The sequence below is a fragment of the Pocillopora verrucosa genome, chromosome 8, assembly GCF_036669915.1.
Source record: "Pocillopora verrucosa isolate sample1 chromosome 8, ASM3666991v2, whole genome shotgun sequence".
Lineage (NCBI taxonomy): Eukaryota > Metazoa > Cnidaria > Anthozoa > Scleractinia > Pocilloporidae > Pocillopora > Pocillopora verrucosa.
Genome location: NC_089319.1, coordinates 8,690,487 through 8,709,084, shown reverse-complemented (window position 1 = coordinate 8,709,084; position 18,598 = coordinate 8,690,487). Strand labels below are relative to the sequence as shown.

Sequence of the window (18,598 nt, the reverse complement as noted above, 5' to 3'; positions counted from 1 at the left end):
CATTTTACGTGCGTTATGGAGACCTTTGGTCACTATTGAGTGGCATCTGAATGATGGTTCAACAATCTAGGTGTCAGAATCAAATGAGAGGGTCCAAGGGTTTTTGATTGTCATGGCAACGTGGAGCTAGCATGTGTGTCCCAACCAATCATGTCAATGCATCCTCGTGATCGCCATTACCATATGTGGTATACCTCTGGACTCTTTCCAAATTACCCCAGGACATGATTTTCATGATTTCGAAAACAATATTCACAAAATGTTTCTCAGTAAAATGATAAAGAACTAAGTTGCCAGCCGAAAACGTCGATCAAAGTCTTAGCATGTTCTCACAAAAGATTCAGTGCAATAATTATGCAAATTTCATTCACGCATTTATGACATTATTCTCCTACAAACGCGACATTCCACTCGACCGAATTTTCGGAGAAATCTCTAAATATTCTTTATAGTTTCTCAAAATTTTGCTGCTCTGAATTAACCTGTTTTCGAACTTTTTGCAGAAACATATTTTACACGCCATCATTCATATGAACACAGTGAGTATCGGGCTTGAGAGCTATCATTTCGCCCCTTTAAGCGAGTGTATCTACCTAAAATTAACTTTTAAGCGCCAATAAGTAGATCATATGTATAAAGCGAAAGCAGGAAGACCGAGATAGCGGCCTGAAGGAGACACTTTACTACTTACAACTCCTTCATTTTGACCAAAAATTACTCTTCTAAATCCTGGTGAACTAACTGAAAATATGACATTATCTCCTACTTTGCATCAAGCTAAAGCTATGCGAAGTTTGCAATATCTTAGTAACAGCCTGAAGAAAATAAAGGGGAGACCGTGAGTTCAACGGTTGTAATGTTCGCAGTAGATTAAGCGACAAGATCTAAATTTTTAACAAAAGAGAATAAAATATGTTTGTGACAGTTCAATTCTACAGAAACCATTAACCAAACATTAACCATTCTACGTTAAGATTTCGGTGAAATTTCGAGCGTGTTTCGTTTTGATTTCGGTTTGGCCACCAAATGCCCTGTTAATTCTCGGCGATTGATTTTGGTGCAGATCGTCTGTAAATTGCTCACATTTTGCGCGATGCTCACGTTGCACCAATTTCTATGAAATCTTGACTAACAGCATTTCACGATTTTAAGATATATTTTACAAACGTTTAGTAAATGTGTCTTTAAACCATTCTAAACACTACCGTTGGAACGAATTTCACCGATGAGATTGAAACGCCATGTTAATACTGTGAAACTCGGTCACTCTACCGGCAGTTGTTGCCAACAAGATATTTAGGCCAGTCCAACGCTTAGGCTGGATCAAACATTAAAACAGTCAGTTACTCTAATTGTACATACGTGTATGTGTTGAGCACATGCTTGAAGTTTCCACTACTCCATCTGATCTAGAAGGTCCCATATTTTTATTATTTGACGGACACGAGTCAAAGTCATTCTGCCGGACAGTTTTCCTGCCTCTTGCATCATTTCAGCTGAATTGTAAAGCAATTCCTTTGTAAGCAGATTGGGATGAGCCACATCGTTTCTTTTACTCTGGATCTCTTTCAGTGTTCTGGGATGATCGATGTCATCCCAGCTTAGTTTCCTTTTCAATTCATCCCATCTCTCAATCGCCTGACGTTTAAGGTCTCCCTGTTGTCTCTCAATGTCTTGTTCGAGGAATTTCAATTTATACAAGTATTCTTCATTATAAAGGTGTGGAAGTACTCTCTGGTACATCATCGCTTGCACTCGCGAGCACATTTGACCAAGAAGAATGAAAGCATTCTCAGCTGGATCAGGCAAAGACTGGCTACCTCTTCCATAAGACTGCACTCGTTGCATACTTTCTTGGAATTCCTTTCTCCATTTGAGGTCGTCTTTTTCTTTTTGGTCGCGTTCCTTCGTCATTCTCTGAATATTCTTCGACAGTTTCTCTATAGTTAGTTTCATTTCTTTTCTGTCTTTCTCGCTTTTCTTGCATGCTTCCCACGCATCCTCACATTCCTTCTTCAAGGCTTCAGTAAAGAGCTCCAAACTTTTCAGCGCATTTTCAAGCCCTCTGATCTTATCTTTCAGGGCAATTATTTCTTTATCCTTCGACTTGATTTCTTTGGCTCTCTCGTCGTTTTGGTCTTTCAAATCCTTAAGTTCCCTTTTCATGGCTGTTATTTCGTTATCCTTCGACTCCAGTGAGATCTTCAATTCCCTGATTTCTTTGTTCTTCTCGTCGTTTTGGATTTTCAAATCCTTAAATTCGAGTTCGAAATATTGTAGCTTCTTTTCCAAAATTTTCCTTTCGGTTTCTAGTTTATCAACTTTGTCCTTCAGAGCTTCGATTTCTTGGTTCCTAGACTCCAAGGTAATCTGTAAGTCATCGTTTTGAGCCTGTAAATCTTTCAATTCCTTATTTAACCTTGACAGAGTATTGTCCCTCTCTTCGATTTCCTTCTTTAAAGACTCGATTTGCCTAGTGTGGTTCTCTACTGTCTCTGAGTCGCGGTTCTGGGCTCCTATGATACCGAGCACAGTCGATTGTGTCACTATTTCGGTAGCATACTCCCGTCTTCGTCGATTTTCGCTCATCTTGTTGCCTACTTTAATGTCGTTTACTCGACACAGCTCGACTGTACCTTCGGCAATGGTGTATCAGTGGAGCACACAGTTGGCTGGTTGTACCTTGTTTGATCGCTATGACGTGTTCTTCTCTAATATCACTTTATGCGCATGTTTATGATATGGTTGCCACTGACACGGGGTTATAAAGTGGGTGTTGTAAATTTACCGTAGGTTTCTGCCCTGAAACGTGATATTTTAAAAATATAGATTTTCCCCACGGTGGCTCAGTTTGCTGCTCTGAAACATAATACTACGAAAGTAAGGAGGTTTATAGATGTAGCCCAGGTTTCTGCTCTAAGACATATTTCTTCTGGTTTCGAAAGGATGATCATGTGTCTGAAAATATTTTTTAAGATTAAAAAAATTAGCTAATATATGTAAGGCTTCAATTTTCTGAGTGTGTGCTTCTTGACAGAACTCTTAGGGAACACCCGGTGAGATTGTGCTAAAAAAGCATGTGAAGGCTCTTTGTCAAAAGGCAATTATTGGTTAAGTTAGAGGTGTGCGTAGTCTGCGTGTGTGTTCGCTTTTTTTTCTCGAAGTTGAAAAGGTTGATTAAATATTCGGTAAAAGACTTTGAAATCTAGCAGTGTTCTGAAATGGCTCCTTTACTAATAAAATTCTATACATGTCCAGAAATGCGAGAGAAGATTTGGGAACTCGGAGCTAGCACCTTACACCACGACGCGGGGAGAGTCTAATTGCTCACAACCAAGACATCTTTCCAATAAAACCACCCGTAGGCCGTTGGTTTTTGTACATATTTTTATGAAAGTAGGTTTAATGATGTGTAGTTCTTTCTTTTTAGGAAATCTCGGACTAATCGTTCAATCCGTTCTCAACCGCAACCGCAACCTCAGCCGGCTCTTTTGCTCTCCATTTTTCTGGCACGTTTGCATTACCTTTTTCTGCTCTGAAATATGATATTTTGGAAGGTTAGATATCCATTATTGGCCCCAAGCTTTGTGCTCTGACCCAAAGTTTTTTTTCTAAACAAACATTTCCGAATTATAGTTGTAAACGCTTTAAGAACTTTCTAAGCCTATGATAGAAGTCATATTTGAAAAAAAATAATAAGTCTTGAAAGCGTAAATGCCCCTTTGCAGGACTCACAGGATAGACTTTTTTTTTGGTAATGTGGTCTTCGATTATATCAAACCTTGGGATGACGGCCTATAACTTCAAACCTGCACCATGAAAGTGATAGTATTGGGGTCACTTAAAGCACTCTTCAATTTTCCCCTAACGGATGAGTGAAAAAATGGGAAAGACGAGTGAGGGACTGGAACAAGGTCTCCACGACTCCGCACGAACAAAGACTAAGTTCTAAGTTGCGCATTATCTCAGACATCGGCCGTTTGTTTGGCGTATATATATATATATATATATATATATATATACAAAATTGGTAAAATTGATATCGTTGTTTCTTTTCCCACATTTTGTGTGCACGCTTTTCCTCTTCTCCACGAAGAGCCTGGAAAAGTTAACAAATATCATACTTTCTAATGGAATCAAAATTCGGCAAAACGCTTCACGTTGAAGTCAAACACACTTTACAGCGACTTTCAGTAAATATTCGCTCATTTTGTTCTAGGTACACGATATCATATCTTGAAATGTCGTGAAATAAACATAGGCAGGAAACAGCTCGGGCAAGACGAGTTATCATCATTCCACAGTCCGTGTTTTGATTTTATTTGACTTTTGCAATGTTACAGTTAACAAAATCCTCCGGTCAAAGGAAAATTTTTATTCTACTAAATTGCCCAAATGAGTGTAATTTTGATTAGGGTTGAAAGAGCTCCCCAGAAAGAAATGACTTGTTAGCTTAGGTGCCCTGTCGCGATAACAGTGCTGACTCAGCAAATCCATATGTTAGACGCTGTAAAAACTGCCAAATCAGTAAATTGTAGTTGGTGTATTACGCATGGATCTTAAGGTTTCTCTGTTGTTTCACAAAATTGGACTTACATTAAATAATGTTTAGTTAGACAGATCAGTCTCAATCTCAATAAGATATTACGAAATTCAGCGAAATTCCTTTGCATGATCTTCCAGCTCAGGTGCAGAAATTTGGGAACTTCTTCAAATAGGGACTTTAGGGCATCAACCTCAATTTAAAATGTTTGCACAAAAACCCATACATGTAGGTTTGTAGTTGATGCTACAATTTTCCTTATTGTAGCTTTGCATCTTGGCTGCTTTTGAACATGATTTGAGACAGTTTATTGGGAGAGACCTAAGTACCAAGCACTTAAGTCGGACGTGTCTTATGTTGAGAGTTGGAACCTTTATTTTTTAATTTATTTTTGTTTTCCTTGATTTTCTTGAGTGCTTTTCCTTTATTTTCCTGTATTCCTCCGCAGTTATTGTCTTGCGTTTTTTGTTGTAATGAAGCATGGCGTTTTCATGGCGTGTTGGGGTAAGAACCAATCACAACAAAGGGTCACCTTGTGATGCAAGCATGGATCAATTATTGATGTTTCCGAGAATCGGGCAGGTAACTTCCTGTCCTTAATTTCTGAGAAATATCACTTGTGACCTTCCGATTCTTCCATCGCACACTTCTTAGATAATACAAATAATTTGCCATTTTGGTCGGAATTGAAAATAATTAACAGAGAAAAAAAACTCCGATAATAGTTTCCAGCCATTTCTCGATTCGGAGCAGTTGGCCATCTTTATGAATATCAGCAATTGGTCAACACTCTCACTGCTCTGTGGCAATGAATTTGTGTTAAGTGAAAGGACACGATTCGAGCTCGTTCTGGCAATTTGCCATCATAACATTCCAATTTTATACCTATAGAATGGGGCGAAGGTTATATGTAATAACCGAGTTGAGACTTGTTTTCAAATCAATTGAGTTGTAACCTTAAAAAAAAGAAGAGAGTAAGTTAGTGAATAGTATCTCGAGGTGTTGATAGAATTTCTACCTTAGGACAAACCTTCTTTTCCCTTCTCCCAAAACCTTACGGTTCTGAGCATTTTTATCCGTTAATATTTAAATCTATGTTCCATTTTCATTGCTAGTACTATAATATTTCACATAACTTGGTAGGAAAGGCTTGGCAGCGACAGTAAAACTTTTGTTGCATCAGTTGATCTCCCAGCGGGTATTTTCACAATGCAATTCCTTGTAAGTCGGCCAATGATTAGGAATTTGGAAAAAATTAGTTCGGTTGTTGATGTCGAAGAGGACCCCTCCAACTCAACCTTGTACTCGAGAAGTTGTTCCCAGATGTATCTCTCGATCAAAGGAGAGAGAAATTATTTGTTTCCAATGGAAACACATTATTTCTATATCCACTCGCGCTGGTTTTTCTAAGTAAACATGGAGACGTTTTTTTTTCATTTAGCATTTTTTCTGTTTCATTTTGTAATTATATTTGTCAACCCACACCAAGTTTTAACTTATTGTAACGGGCTGCTTTTTTAAAAAGCTATGTAAGGAAATTGGGGATAGGAACAAGTGACACAACAAAGTTTCCCACAATCCTAGACGAGAATGACCGTGCGTTTATGTTTAAGGCGTATTTCTCAGAAAAAGCGAACATAATCATGGTGTAGTGTTTAATTTAGCACTGCCATGGGGATCATATTCTGAGCTTAGGGAAACGTCGTGGTTTTGTCGAATTATTAAGGCTTTGCAAAGACATCAAATGACTCAAAGCAAAAACCAGTCGATTCTTAAGCGAATAGAAATGAATATTAAAGAAGAATTCCTCATATATTTGCCCGGTTGTGTGTTATGCTTATTGTTTTTTATTCCATAATGCGTTACAAGAAGTATTTCCATATCTTATTCAAGCATCATGTCACCACGAGGTCAGTCAGACTTAAAAAGAAAAAATGGTCATTGTACAATTATGATTGAAGTCGATTTCGTGGAGAGCTTGGTGTACATCCGTAATGATCAGAAACGGGAAAGTAAACATGTTGGTGTATTGTATATACACGGATGTGTATATACAATATTTTTTTCTGCAGCATTTAAAACGAAGTAATTTAACGATTAAATGTTGAAACTGGCCCAGTATGTTGACCTAAGGGTCTGACTGAAGTCTCAAATTCCAACTTGAAGAAATGTGTAGCTATGGATTGTCTCTAACAAGGAAAGCACGGGGGGAATCATGTATCTGTGATATCGCACTGAATGTGGCCAAGATGAGACAGTGCTTTGCGTGGTTGTAGGGAAAAAAAACAAAGAAAACACTTAAACGAATCCACTGCTTTGACCTCTTGTACTTACAATTTGATGAGTCGTTTACTTGAGTTAGGCCCAGCCAGGCGAAACTGGATAAAGAAAGCTTATGCAAATTATTTTCCGGCTTTATGAGAATATTCATTCATAGCTTTGGTGTATATTTCGATGTAGTGACGTACCTAGCCGCAATTTGAAATGATATTTTGAGGAATGGCAAAAGTGTACATTACAGACGTATTTTCTATAAGAAGATACCAGGCTTACAGCAAATAATAGAGGAATGACAAACCTTTTATCATTAGATTTCGATTCCACACCTCTGATTTATTCACAAAGCGCCCTATATTTAATTTCCTTTTTACTTTGTACAATATTTATGGGCAGAATTAGGTAATGCCATGATCCGAATAGTTAACAGGATCATGCAAGGTGCCAATCTCTTCTGTCGTAATCCTGTCATGCTATATCGAACCATGCAGTTTTTCAAAAGGATAGCAGATGTTTTTCATCTATACTGATCAGCAGTCAAATTTTCATACGTTCCTTAGTCAATTTACTTACGTGTGTAGATAATTGCAGCCGCGCGGTTAACTTTTCCTCGAATTCTCACATATTATTATGCCCGTTTACTCTGACAGTGAAGCGCTTGATACCATAATCAAGTACCTTGCAACGGTACTGCTTGATATTTTTGCAGTATGACGAGCAAAAACAAAACAAGAAAGTGACCTGCTGCGTAATGCAATTCAACAAGAGTTCAATTTCTCGGAAATCCACCTACTCTTCAAATAAACTCAGGCAAAAGCATAATTTTCAAAGCTGAACACGCAAGTAAGTTTCGTTTTGGAATGTACACAGAAACAGTGAGGAAAAGATTTCATTAATTTATGATTTGTATATGTATGTTTTTCTTTACCGATGTGAGTTCTTTGTGCGCGATCCGAGAGAACGACGATGGATGAAAGCTATGAATGTGGTTTCAGGTCAGCTTTGTCGTTTAGTTCGGTGAATTCCCGTGTATAGCGGATTGATTGATCTCACGGAAATTGTGATTTTGAGCTGACATGGCTTTTCCTTTCTCAATCCTGAAATAGTAGAATACTTGAAAGAAAGTAAAAGTTAAAATAACCCTAGAACAGAGTTATGTCTGTCTGCCGGCAAACGGAAGTCTAGCATAAGTGTTTTAATCTGTATTTAATATTATCAACAGAAGAAGTAGTATGGCTGCTTTACAGACGGGGCTCAGCATTAGATAAATACAGTGAAATTTTACATAATTCTTCACCTTTTCTCCGCGCATCATACGGCGAACATGTGACCTAAGCTCTGATGCAAGCCACGGTATAACTACAGCAGCCATTCTGTCAACGAGCGAGGCAAACTGGTTTCGCATTTTAACCCTAATAAAGCAACTGTTTTATTCTCTTATGAGCATTTCGATTCAAATTTTTTTGATATAATCCTCAAACAAACAGATTGTTTGCGACCTTACATTTACGTCGTGACGTTGTAAATCTTAGTCTCTATATATCAGCTTGTGAAGCATAGTTCCTTTTAGGTGAAGCTCAATCCTATGGACGATAACTAGGATTAAAGACACATGTTTCTATTATCCTTTCTTTGTAATAAAGTAGCCGCTAAATTTGAATTTAAAACTATTTCAGCGATACCAATAAAGCACAAACATATGACTCATTCCATTGTCTGAACGTTTTTCCACATAGTTATCAACTCATTCACTCGTTTCAAAGACAGCCAACCTTTCAGGTTACCTTTGGAATCCATGAGTTTTGCGGCTGCTGTAAGGCCTTCCTCCGATAAAGGGGTTGGATGGGCATCCACATTTCGGCTTTCCTGGAGTGCTTTCATGGCATCTTCGTAGCATTGATGTTTCCAAGAATTGGGCGGATGACTTCTTTTCTATAGTTTTTGAGAAATATCATGTGTTACCCTTCAATTCTTCCACAACACACTTCGTAGGTCAAACAAATAATTGTTCTTTTTGGTTAGAATTGAAAATAAATAACAGAGAAAAAAATTGTGACGAGTAGTTTCTGGCTATTTCACATTTCAAAGCGGTTGACCATTGTTCTGAGTATCAGCAATTGGTCAATACTATAAATAATCCTTGGCAATGGATTTGTTTTGAGTGAGAGGAAATTATCTTCTGTCATAATCCATAATCATAATCTGTCATAGTATGGCAGGATTATGACAGAAGATAGTTTCCTCTCACTCAAAACAAATTCATTGCCAAGGATTATTATTATTTGTTTGACCTACGAAGTGTGTTGTGGAAGAATTGAAGGGTAACTTTGAAACGAGTGAATGAGTTGATAACTATGTGGAAAAACGTTCAGACAATGGAATGAGTCATATGTTTGTGCTTTATTGGTATCGCTGAAATAGTTTTAAATTCAAATTTAGCGGCTACTTTATTACAAAGAAAGGATAATAGAAACATGTGTCTTTAATCCTAGTTATCGTCCATAGGATTGAGCTTCACCTAAAAGGAACTATGCTTCACAAGCTGATATATAGAGACTAAGATTTACAACGTCACGACGTAAATGTAAGGTCGCAAACAATCTGTTTGTTTGAGGATTATATCAAAAAAATTTGAATCGAAATGCTCATAAGAGAATAAAACAGTTGCTTTATTAGGGTTAAAATGCGAAACCAGTTTGCCTCGCTCGTTGACAGAATGGCTGCTGTAGTTATACCGTGGCTTGCATCAGAGCTTAGGTCACATGTTCGCCGTATGATGCGCGGAGAAAAGGTGAAGAATTATGTAAAATTTCACTGTATTTATCTAATGCTGAGCCCCGTCTGTAAAGCAGCCATACTACTTCTTCTGTTGATAATATTAAATACAGATTAAAACACTTATGCTAGACTTCCGTTTGCCGGCAGACAGACATAACTCTGTTCTAGGGTTATTTTAACTTTTACTTTCTTTCAAGTATTCTACTATTTCAGGATTGAGAAAGGAAAAGCCATGTCAGCTCAAAATCACAATTTCCGTGAGATCAATCAATCCGCTATACACGGGAATTCACCGAACTAAACGACAAAGCTGACCTGAAACCACATTCATAGCTTTCATCCATCGTCGTTCTCTCGGATCGCGCACAAAGAACTCACATCGGTAAAGAAAAACATACATATACAAATCATAAATTAATGAAATCTTTTCCTCACTGTTTCTGTGTACATTCCAAAACGAAACTTACTTGCGTGTTCAGCTTTGAAAATTATGCTTTTGCCTGAGTTTATTTGAAGAGTAGGTGGATTTCCGAGAAATTGAACTCTTGTTGAATTGCATTACGCAGCAGGTCACTTTCTTGTTTTGTTTTTGCTCGTCATACTGCAAAAATATCAAGCAGTACCGTTGCAAGGTACTTGATTATGGTATCAAGCGCTTCACTGTCAGAGTAAACGGGCATAATAATATGTGAGAATTCGAGGAAAAGTTAACCGCGCGGCTGCAATTATCTACACACGTAAGTAAATTGACTAAGGAACGTATGAAAATTTGACTGCTGATCAGTATAGATGAAAAACATCTGCTATCCTTTTGAAAAACTGCATGGTTCGATATAGCATGACAGGATTACGACAGAAGAGATTGGCACCTTGCATGATCCTGTTAACTATTCGGATCATGGCATTACCTAATTCTGCCCATAAATATTGTACAAAGTAAAAAGGAAATTAAATATAGGGCGCTTTGTGAATAAATCAGAGGTGTGGAATCGAAATCTAATGATAAAAGGTTTGTCATTCCTCTATTATTTGCTGTAAGCCTGGTATCTTCTTATAGAAAATACGTCTGTAATGTACACTTTTGCCATTCCTCAAAATATCATTTCAAATTGCGGCTAGGTACGTCACTACATCGAAATATACACCAAAGCTATGAATGAATATTCTCATAAAGCCGGAAAATAATTTGCATAAGCTTTCTTTATCCAGTTTCGCCTGGCTGGGCCTAACTCAAGTAAACGACTCATCAAATTGTAAGTACAAGAGGTCAAAGCAGTGGATTCGTTTAAGTGTTTTCTTTGTTTTTTTTCCCTACAACCACGCAAAGCACTGTCTCATCTTGGCCACATTCAGTGCGATATCACAGATACATGATTCCCCCCGTGCTTTCCTTGTTAGAGACAATCCATAGCTACACATTTCTTCAAGTTGGAATTTGAGACTTCAGTCAGACCCTTAGGTCAACATACTGGGCCAGTTTCAACATTTAATCGTTAAATTACTTCGTTTTAAATGCTGCAGAAAAAAATATTGTATATACACATCCGTGTATATACAATACACCAACATGTTTACTTTCCCGTTTCTGATCATTACGGATGTACACCAAGCTCTCCACGAAATCGACTTCAATCATAATTGTACAATGACCATTTTTTCTTTTTAAGTCTGACTGACCTCGTGGTGACATGATGCTTGAATAAGATATGGAAATACTTCTTGTAACGCATTATGGAATAAAAAACAATAAGCATAACACACAACCGGGCAAATATATGAGGAATTCTTCTTTAATATTCATTTCTATTCGCTTAAGAATCGACTGGTTTTTGCTTTGAGTCATTTGATGTCTTTGCAAAGCCTTAATAATTCGACAAAACCACGACGTTTCCCTAAGCTCAGAATATGATCCCCATGGCAGTGCTAAATTAAACACTACACCATGATTATGTTCGCTTTTTCTGAGAAATACGCCTTAAACATAAACGCACGGTCATTCTCGTCTAGGATTGTGGGAAACTTTGTTGTGTCACTTGTTCCTATCCCCAATTTCCTTACATAGCTTTTTAAAAAAGCAGCCCGTTACAATAAGTTAAAACTTGGTGTGGGTTGACAAATATAATTACAAAATGAAACAGAAAAAATGCTAAATGAAAAAAAACGTCTCCATGTTTACTTAGAAAAACCAGCGCGAGTGGATATAGAAATAATGTGTTTCCATTGGAAACAAATAATTTCTCTCTCCTTTGATCGAGAGATACATCTGGGAACAACTTCTCGAGTACAAGGTTGAGTTGGAGGGGTCCTCTTCGACATCAACAACCGAACTAATTTTTTCCAAATTCCTAATCATTGGCCGACTTACAAGGAATTGCATTGTGAAAATACCCGCTGGGAGATCAACTGATGCAACAAAAGTTTTACTGTCGCTGCCAAGCCTTTCCTACCAAGTTATGTGAAATATTATAGTACTAGCAATGAAAATGGAACATAGATTTAAATATTAACGGATAAAAATGCTCAGAACCGTAAGGTTTTGGGAGAAGGGAAAAGAAGGTTTGTCCTAAGGTAGAAATTCTATCAACACCTCGAGATACTGTTCACTAACTTACTCTCTTCTTTTTTTTAAGGTTACAACTCAATTGATTTGAAAACAAGTCTCAACTCGGTTATTACATATAACCTTCGCCCCATTCTATAGGTATAAAATTGGAATGTTATGATAGCAAATCGCCAGAACGAGCTCGAATCGTGTCCTTTCACTTAACACAAATTCATTGCCAGAGAACAGTGAGAGTGTTGACCAATTGCTGATATTCATAAAGATGGCCAACTGCTCCGAATCGAGAAATGGCTGGAAACTATTATCGGAGTTTTTTTTCTCTGTTAATTATTTTCAATTCCGACCAAAATGGCAAATTATTTGTATTATCTAAGAAGTGTGCGATGGAAGAATCGGATGGTCACAAGTGATATTTCTCAGAAATTAAGGACAGGAAGTTACCTGCCCGATTCTCGGAAACATCAATAATTGATCCATGCTTGCATCACGAGGTGACCCTTTGTTGTGATTGGTTCTTACCCCAACACGCCATGAAAACGCCATGCTTCATTACAACAAAAAACGCAAGACAATAACTGCGGAGGAATACAGGAAAATAAAGGAAAAGCACTCAAGAAAATCAAGGAAAACAAAAATAAATTAAAAAATAAAAGTTCCAACTCTCAACATAAGACACGTCCGACTCAAGTGCTTGGTACTTAGGTCTCTCCCAATAAACTGTCTCAAATCATGTTCAAAAGCAGCCAAGATGCAAAGCTACAATAAGGAAAATTGTAGCATCAACTACAAACCTACATGTATGGGTTTTTGTGAAAACATTTTAAATTGAGGTTGATGCCCTAAAGTCCCTATTTGAAGAAGTTCCCAAATTTCTGCACCTGAGCTGGAAGATCATGCAAAGGAATTTCGCTGAATTTCGTAATATCTTATTGAGATTGAGACTGATCTGTCTAACTAAACATTATTTAATGTAAGTCCAATTTTGTGAAACAACAGAGAAACCTTAAGATCCATGCGTAATACACCAACTACAATTTACTGATTTGGCAGTTGTTACAGCGTCTAACATATGGATTTGCTGAGTCAGCACTGTTATCGCGACAGGGCACCTAAGCTAACAAGTCATTTCTTTCTGGGGAGCTCTTTCAACCCTAATCAAAATTACACTCATTTGGGCAATTTAGTAGAATAAAAATTTTCCTTTGACCGGAGGATTTTGTTAACTGTAACATTGCAAAAGTCAAATAAAATCAAAACACGGACTGTGGAATGATGATAACTCGTCTTGCCCGAGCTGTTTCCTGCCTATGTTTATTTCACGACATTTCAAGATATGATATCGTGTACCTAGAACAAAATGAGCGAATATTTACTGAAAGTCGCTGTAAAGTGTGTTTGACTTCAACGTGAAGCGTTTTGCCGAATTTTGATTCCATTAGAAAGTATGATATTTGTTAACTTTTCCAGGCTCTTCGTGGAGAAGAGGAAAAGCGTGCGCACAAAATGTGGGAAAAGAAACAACGATATCAATTTTACCAATTTTGTATATATATATATATATATATATATATATATATATATATATATATATATACGCCAAACAAACGGCCGATGTCTGAGATAATGCGCAACTTAGAACTTAGTCTTTGTTCGTGCGGAGTCGTGGAGTCCTTGTTCCAGTCCCTCACTCGTCTTTCCCATTTTTTCACTCATCCGTTAGGGGAAAATTGAAGAGTGCTTTAAGTGACCCCAATACTATCACTTTCATGGTGCAGGTTTGAAGTTATAGGCCGTCATCCCAAGGTTTGATATAATCAAAGACCACATTACCAAAGAAAAAGTCTATCCTGTGAGTCCTGCAAAGGGGCATTTACGCTTTCAAGACTTATTTTTTTTTTTCAAATATGACTTCTATCATAGGCTTAGAAAGTTCTTAAAGCGTTTACAACTATAATTCGGAAATGTTTGTTTAGAAAAAAAACTTTGGGTCAGAGCACAAAGCTTGGGGCCAAGAATGGATATCTAACCTTCCAAAATATCATATTTCAGAGCAGAAAAAGGTAATGCAAACGTGCCAGAAAAATGGAGAGCAAAAGAGCCGGCTGAGGTTGCGGTTGCGGTTGAGAACGGATTGAACGATTAGTCCGAGATTTCCTAAAAGAACTACACATCATTAAACCTACTTTCATAAAAATATGTACAAAAACCAACGGCCTACGGGTGGTTTTATTGGAAAGATGTCTTGGTTGTGAGCAATTAGACTCTCCCCGCGTCGTGGTGTAAGGTGCTAGCTCCGAGTTCCCAAATCTTCTCTCGCATTTCTGGACATATATAGAATTTTATTAGTAAAGGAGCCATTTCAGAACACTGCTAGATTTCAAAGTCTTTTACCGAATATTTAATCAACCTTTTCAACTTCGAGAAAAAAAAGCGAACACACACACGCAGACTACGCACACCTCTAACTTAACCAATAATTGCCTTTTGACAAAGAGCCTTCACATGCTTTTTTAGCACAATCTCACCGGGTGTTCCCTATGAGTTCTGTCAAGAAGCACACACTCAGAAAATTGAAGCCTTAAATATATTAGCTAATTTTTTTAATCTTAAAAAATATTTTCAGACACATGATCATCCTTTCGAAACCAGAAGAAATATGTCTTAGAGCAGAAACCTGGGCTACATCTATAAACCTCCTTACTTTCGTAGTATTATGTTTCAGAGCAGCAAACTGAGCCACCGTGGGGAAAATCTATATTTTTAAAATATCACGTTTCAGGGCAGAAACCTACGGTAAATTTACAACACCCACTTTATAACCCCGTGTCAGTGGCAACCATATCATAAACATGCGCATAAAGTGATATTAGAGAAGAACACGTCATAGCGATCAAACAAGGTACAACCAGCCAACTGTGTGCTCCACTGATACACCATTGCCGAAGGTACAGTCGAGCTGTGTCGAGTAAACGACATTAAAGTTGGCAACAAGATGAGCGAAAATCGACGAAGACGGGAGGATGCTACCGAAATAGTGACACAATCGACTGTGCTCGGTATCATAGGAGCCCAGAACCGCGACTCAGAGACAGTAGAGAACCACACTAGGCAAATCGAGTCTTTAAAGAAGGAAATCGAAGAGAGGGACAATACTCTGTCAAGGTTAAATAAGGAATTGAAAGATTTACAGGCTCAAAACGATGACTTACAGATTACCTTGGAGTCTAGGAACCAAGAAATCGAAGCTCTGAAGGACAAAGTTGATAAACTAGAAACCGAAAGGAAAATTTTGGAAAAGAAGCTACAATATGTCGAACTCGAATTTAAGGATTTGAAAATCCAAAACGACGAGAAGAACAAAGAAATCAGGGATTTGAAGATCTCACTGGAGTCGAAGGATAACGAAATAACAGCCATGAAAAGGGAACTTAAGGATTTGAAAGACCAAAACGACGAGAGAGCCAAAGAAATCAAGGTTTTGACGATTTCATTGGAGTCGAAGGATAAAGAAATAATTGCCCTGAAAGATAAGATCAGAGGGCTTGAAAATGCGCTGAAAAGTTTGGAGCTCTTTACTGAAGCCTTGAAGAAGGAATGGGAGGATGCGAGGGAAGCAAGCAAGAAAAGCGAGAAAGACAGAAAAGAAATGAAACTAACTATAGAGAAACTGTCGAAGAATATTCAGAGAATGACGAAGGAACGCGACCAAAAAGAAAAAGACGACCTCAAATGGAGAAAGGAATTCCAAGAAAGTATGCAACGAGTGCAGTCTTATGGAAGAGGTAGCCAGTCTTTGCCTGATCCAGCTGAGAATGCTTTCATTCTTCTTGGTCAAATGTGCTCGCGAGTGCAAGCGATGATGTACCAGAGAGTACTTCCACACCTTTATAATGAAGAATACTTGTATAAATTGAAATTCCTCGAACAAGACATTGGGAGACAACAGGGAGACCTTAAACGTCAGGCGATTGAGAGATGGGATGAATTGAAAAGGAAACTAAGCTGGGATGACATCGATCATCCCAGAACACTGAAAGAGATCCAGAGTAAAAGAAACGATGTGGCTCATCCCAATCTGCTTACAAAGGAATTGCTTTACAATTCAGCTGAAATGATGCAAGAGGCAGGAAAACTGTCCGGCAGAATGACTTTGACTCGTGTCCGTCAAATAATAAAAATATGGGACCTTCTAGATCAGATGGAGTAGTGGAAACTTCAAGCATGTGCTCAACACATACACGTATGTACAATTAGAGTAACTGACTGTTTTAATGTTTGATCCAGCCTAAGCGTTGGACTGGCCTAAATATCTTGTTGGCAACAACTGCCGGTAGAGCGACCGAGTTTCACAGTATTAACATGGCGTTTCAATCTCATCGGTGAAATTCGTTCCAACGGTAGTGTTTAGAATGGTTTAAAGACACATTTATTAAACGTTTGTAAAATGTATCTTAAAATCGTGAAATGCTGTTAGTCAAGATTACATAGAAATTGGTGCAACGTGAGCATCGCGCAAAATGTGAGCAATTTACAGACGATCTGCACCAAAATCAATCGCCGAGAATTAACAGGGCATTTGGTGGCCAAACCGAAATCAAAACGAAACACGCTCGAAATTTCACCGAAATCTTAACGTAGAATGGTTAATGTTTGGTTAATGGTTAATGGTTTCTGTAGAATTGAACTGTCACAAACATATTTTATTCTCTTTTGTTAAAAATTTAGATCTTGTTGCTTAATCTACTGCGAACATTACAACCGTTGAACTCACGGTCTCCCCTTTATTTTCTTCAGGCTGTTACTAACATATTGCAAACTTCGCATAGCTTTAGCTTGATGCAAAGTAGGAGATAATGTCATATTTTCAGTTAGTTCACCAGGATTTAGAAGAGTAATTTTTTGGTCAAAACGAAGGAGTTGTATGTAGTAAAGTGTCTCCTTCAGGCCGCTATCTCGGTCTTCCTTCTTTCGCTTTATACATATGGTCTACTTATTGGCGCTTAGAAATTAATTTTAGGTAGATACACTCGCTTAAAGGGGCGAAATGATAGCTCTCAAGCCCGATACTCACTGTGTTCATATGAATGATGGCGTGTAAAATATATTTCTGCAAAAAGTTCGAAAACAGGTTAATTCAGAGCTGCAAAATTTTGAGAAACTATAAAGAATATTTAGAGATTTCTCCGAGAATTCGGCCGAGTGGAATGTCGCGTTTGTAGGAGAATAATGTCATAAATGCATGAATGAAATTTGCATAATTATTGCACTGAATCTTTTGTGAGAACATGCTAAGACTTTGATCGACGTTTTCGGCTGGCAACTTAGTTCTTTATCATTTTACTGAGAAACATTTTGTGAATATTGTTTTTGAAATCATGAAAATCGTGCCACTCAATAGGGACCAAAGGTCCATAACGCACGTAAAATGCGCTGTGGTCACTTTCCTTTTCGAACAATTTATCACTCGAGCTATTTCCGTGATTATTATCCTACTTTTCGTTTCATATTAAAATGTGACAAAATAAGCTATCAGGACTTACTCCAGCTCTTAACTGCGCTTAAACTTTGGTGAAATATTGTTTGCTAATTGATCAGTTGCAGCTAAGGCATACAAAATTTTCAACCGACGTTAAGTGGGGAAACAGGGCAATAGATGAATAATTTTTACTAGCTCCGTGATAATATAAACTTGCCGAATCATGATAGCGAATTTCCTAGAAAGACATGGATAATTAACTCCTTTCAGGATGTTGAAGAAGCATCCGGTAGTCGACTTGTCTGTGTTGCAAAGCTATTGATCTTAAATTGAAAATTTATGGCACTGAGAATGACAAAATAAATTTTAATGATTTAGCGAACGTCGACTTGTCTGTGTTGCAAAGCTATTGATCTTAAATTGAAAATTTATGGCACTGAGAATGACAAAATAAATTTTAATGATTTAGCTTGCTGAAAACAAAAGTAATTGCCGAAGAGATTTCAACTTCAATATATGGCCCAAGCGGCTTGCCGACAATGTGGTACATTGAAACTGCCACATATCTTAGCGTAAGCCCAGGCCCCCACAATGTAACCATTGGGCAGCAAATCGTTCGGACATGCCTCGTCCATGTACTTTCCCTTAAAAAAGAGTCACCGTTACGGAATATTGATCCGTTTTTGGGAGTAACTCGTTTTGGATAGTGAAATGGCACAAGCTTGTCCAAAATGAGCAAAATCTGATTTTCACTGGTCCTCCCTGTTCTTGATCATTCATTTAAGTATACCTAAAAGGTTACAAGGAATGACAGGAAAGATAAGAGAGAAAATCAGAGAGAAAGTATGGAAAATGTGTAAGAGCTTCCCTAGTCGTCAACTTACATACACTCGACATGCGACTAGACACAGCGGAAAGTGTCTCTGTTGAGCAGCAATTTGACACCTTTGTTTCATGAGTG

At 37.8% G+C, this 18,598-nt stretch overlaps 2 protein-coding genes across 2 annotated transcripts; one reads left to right on the top strand and one right to left on the bottom strand.

Moving 5' to 3' along the window:
- Positions 1–1,395: 1,395 nt before the first annotated feature.
- LOC136282963 (ERC protein 2-like) lies at positions 1,396–2,589 on the bottom strand. The gene has a single exon (XM_066171124.1). The coding sequence runs from the start codon at positions 2,587–2,589 to the stop codon at positions 1,396–1,398; it is 1,194 nt and encodes a 397-aa protein (XP_066027221.1).
- A 12,279-nt stretch (positions 2,590–14,868) lies between these two features.
- On the top strand, positions 14,869–18,079 carry LOC136283068 (ERC protein 2-like). The gene has a single exon (XM_066171254.1). The coding sequence runs from the start codon at positions 15,154–15,156 to the stop codon at positions 16,366–16,368; it is 1,215 nt and encodes a 404-aa protein (XP_066027351.1). The 5' UTR covers positions 14,869–15,153; the 3' UTR covers positions 16,369–18,079.
- The last annotated feature ends 519 nt before the right edge of the window (positions 18,080–18,598 follow it).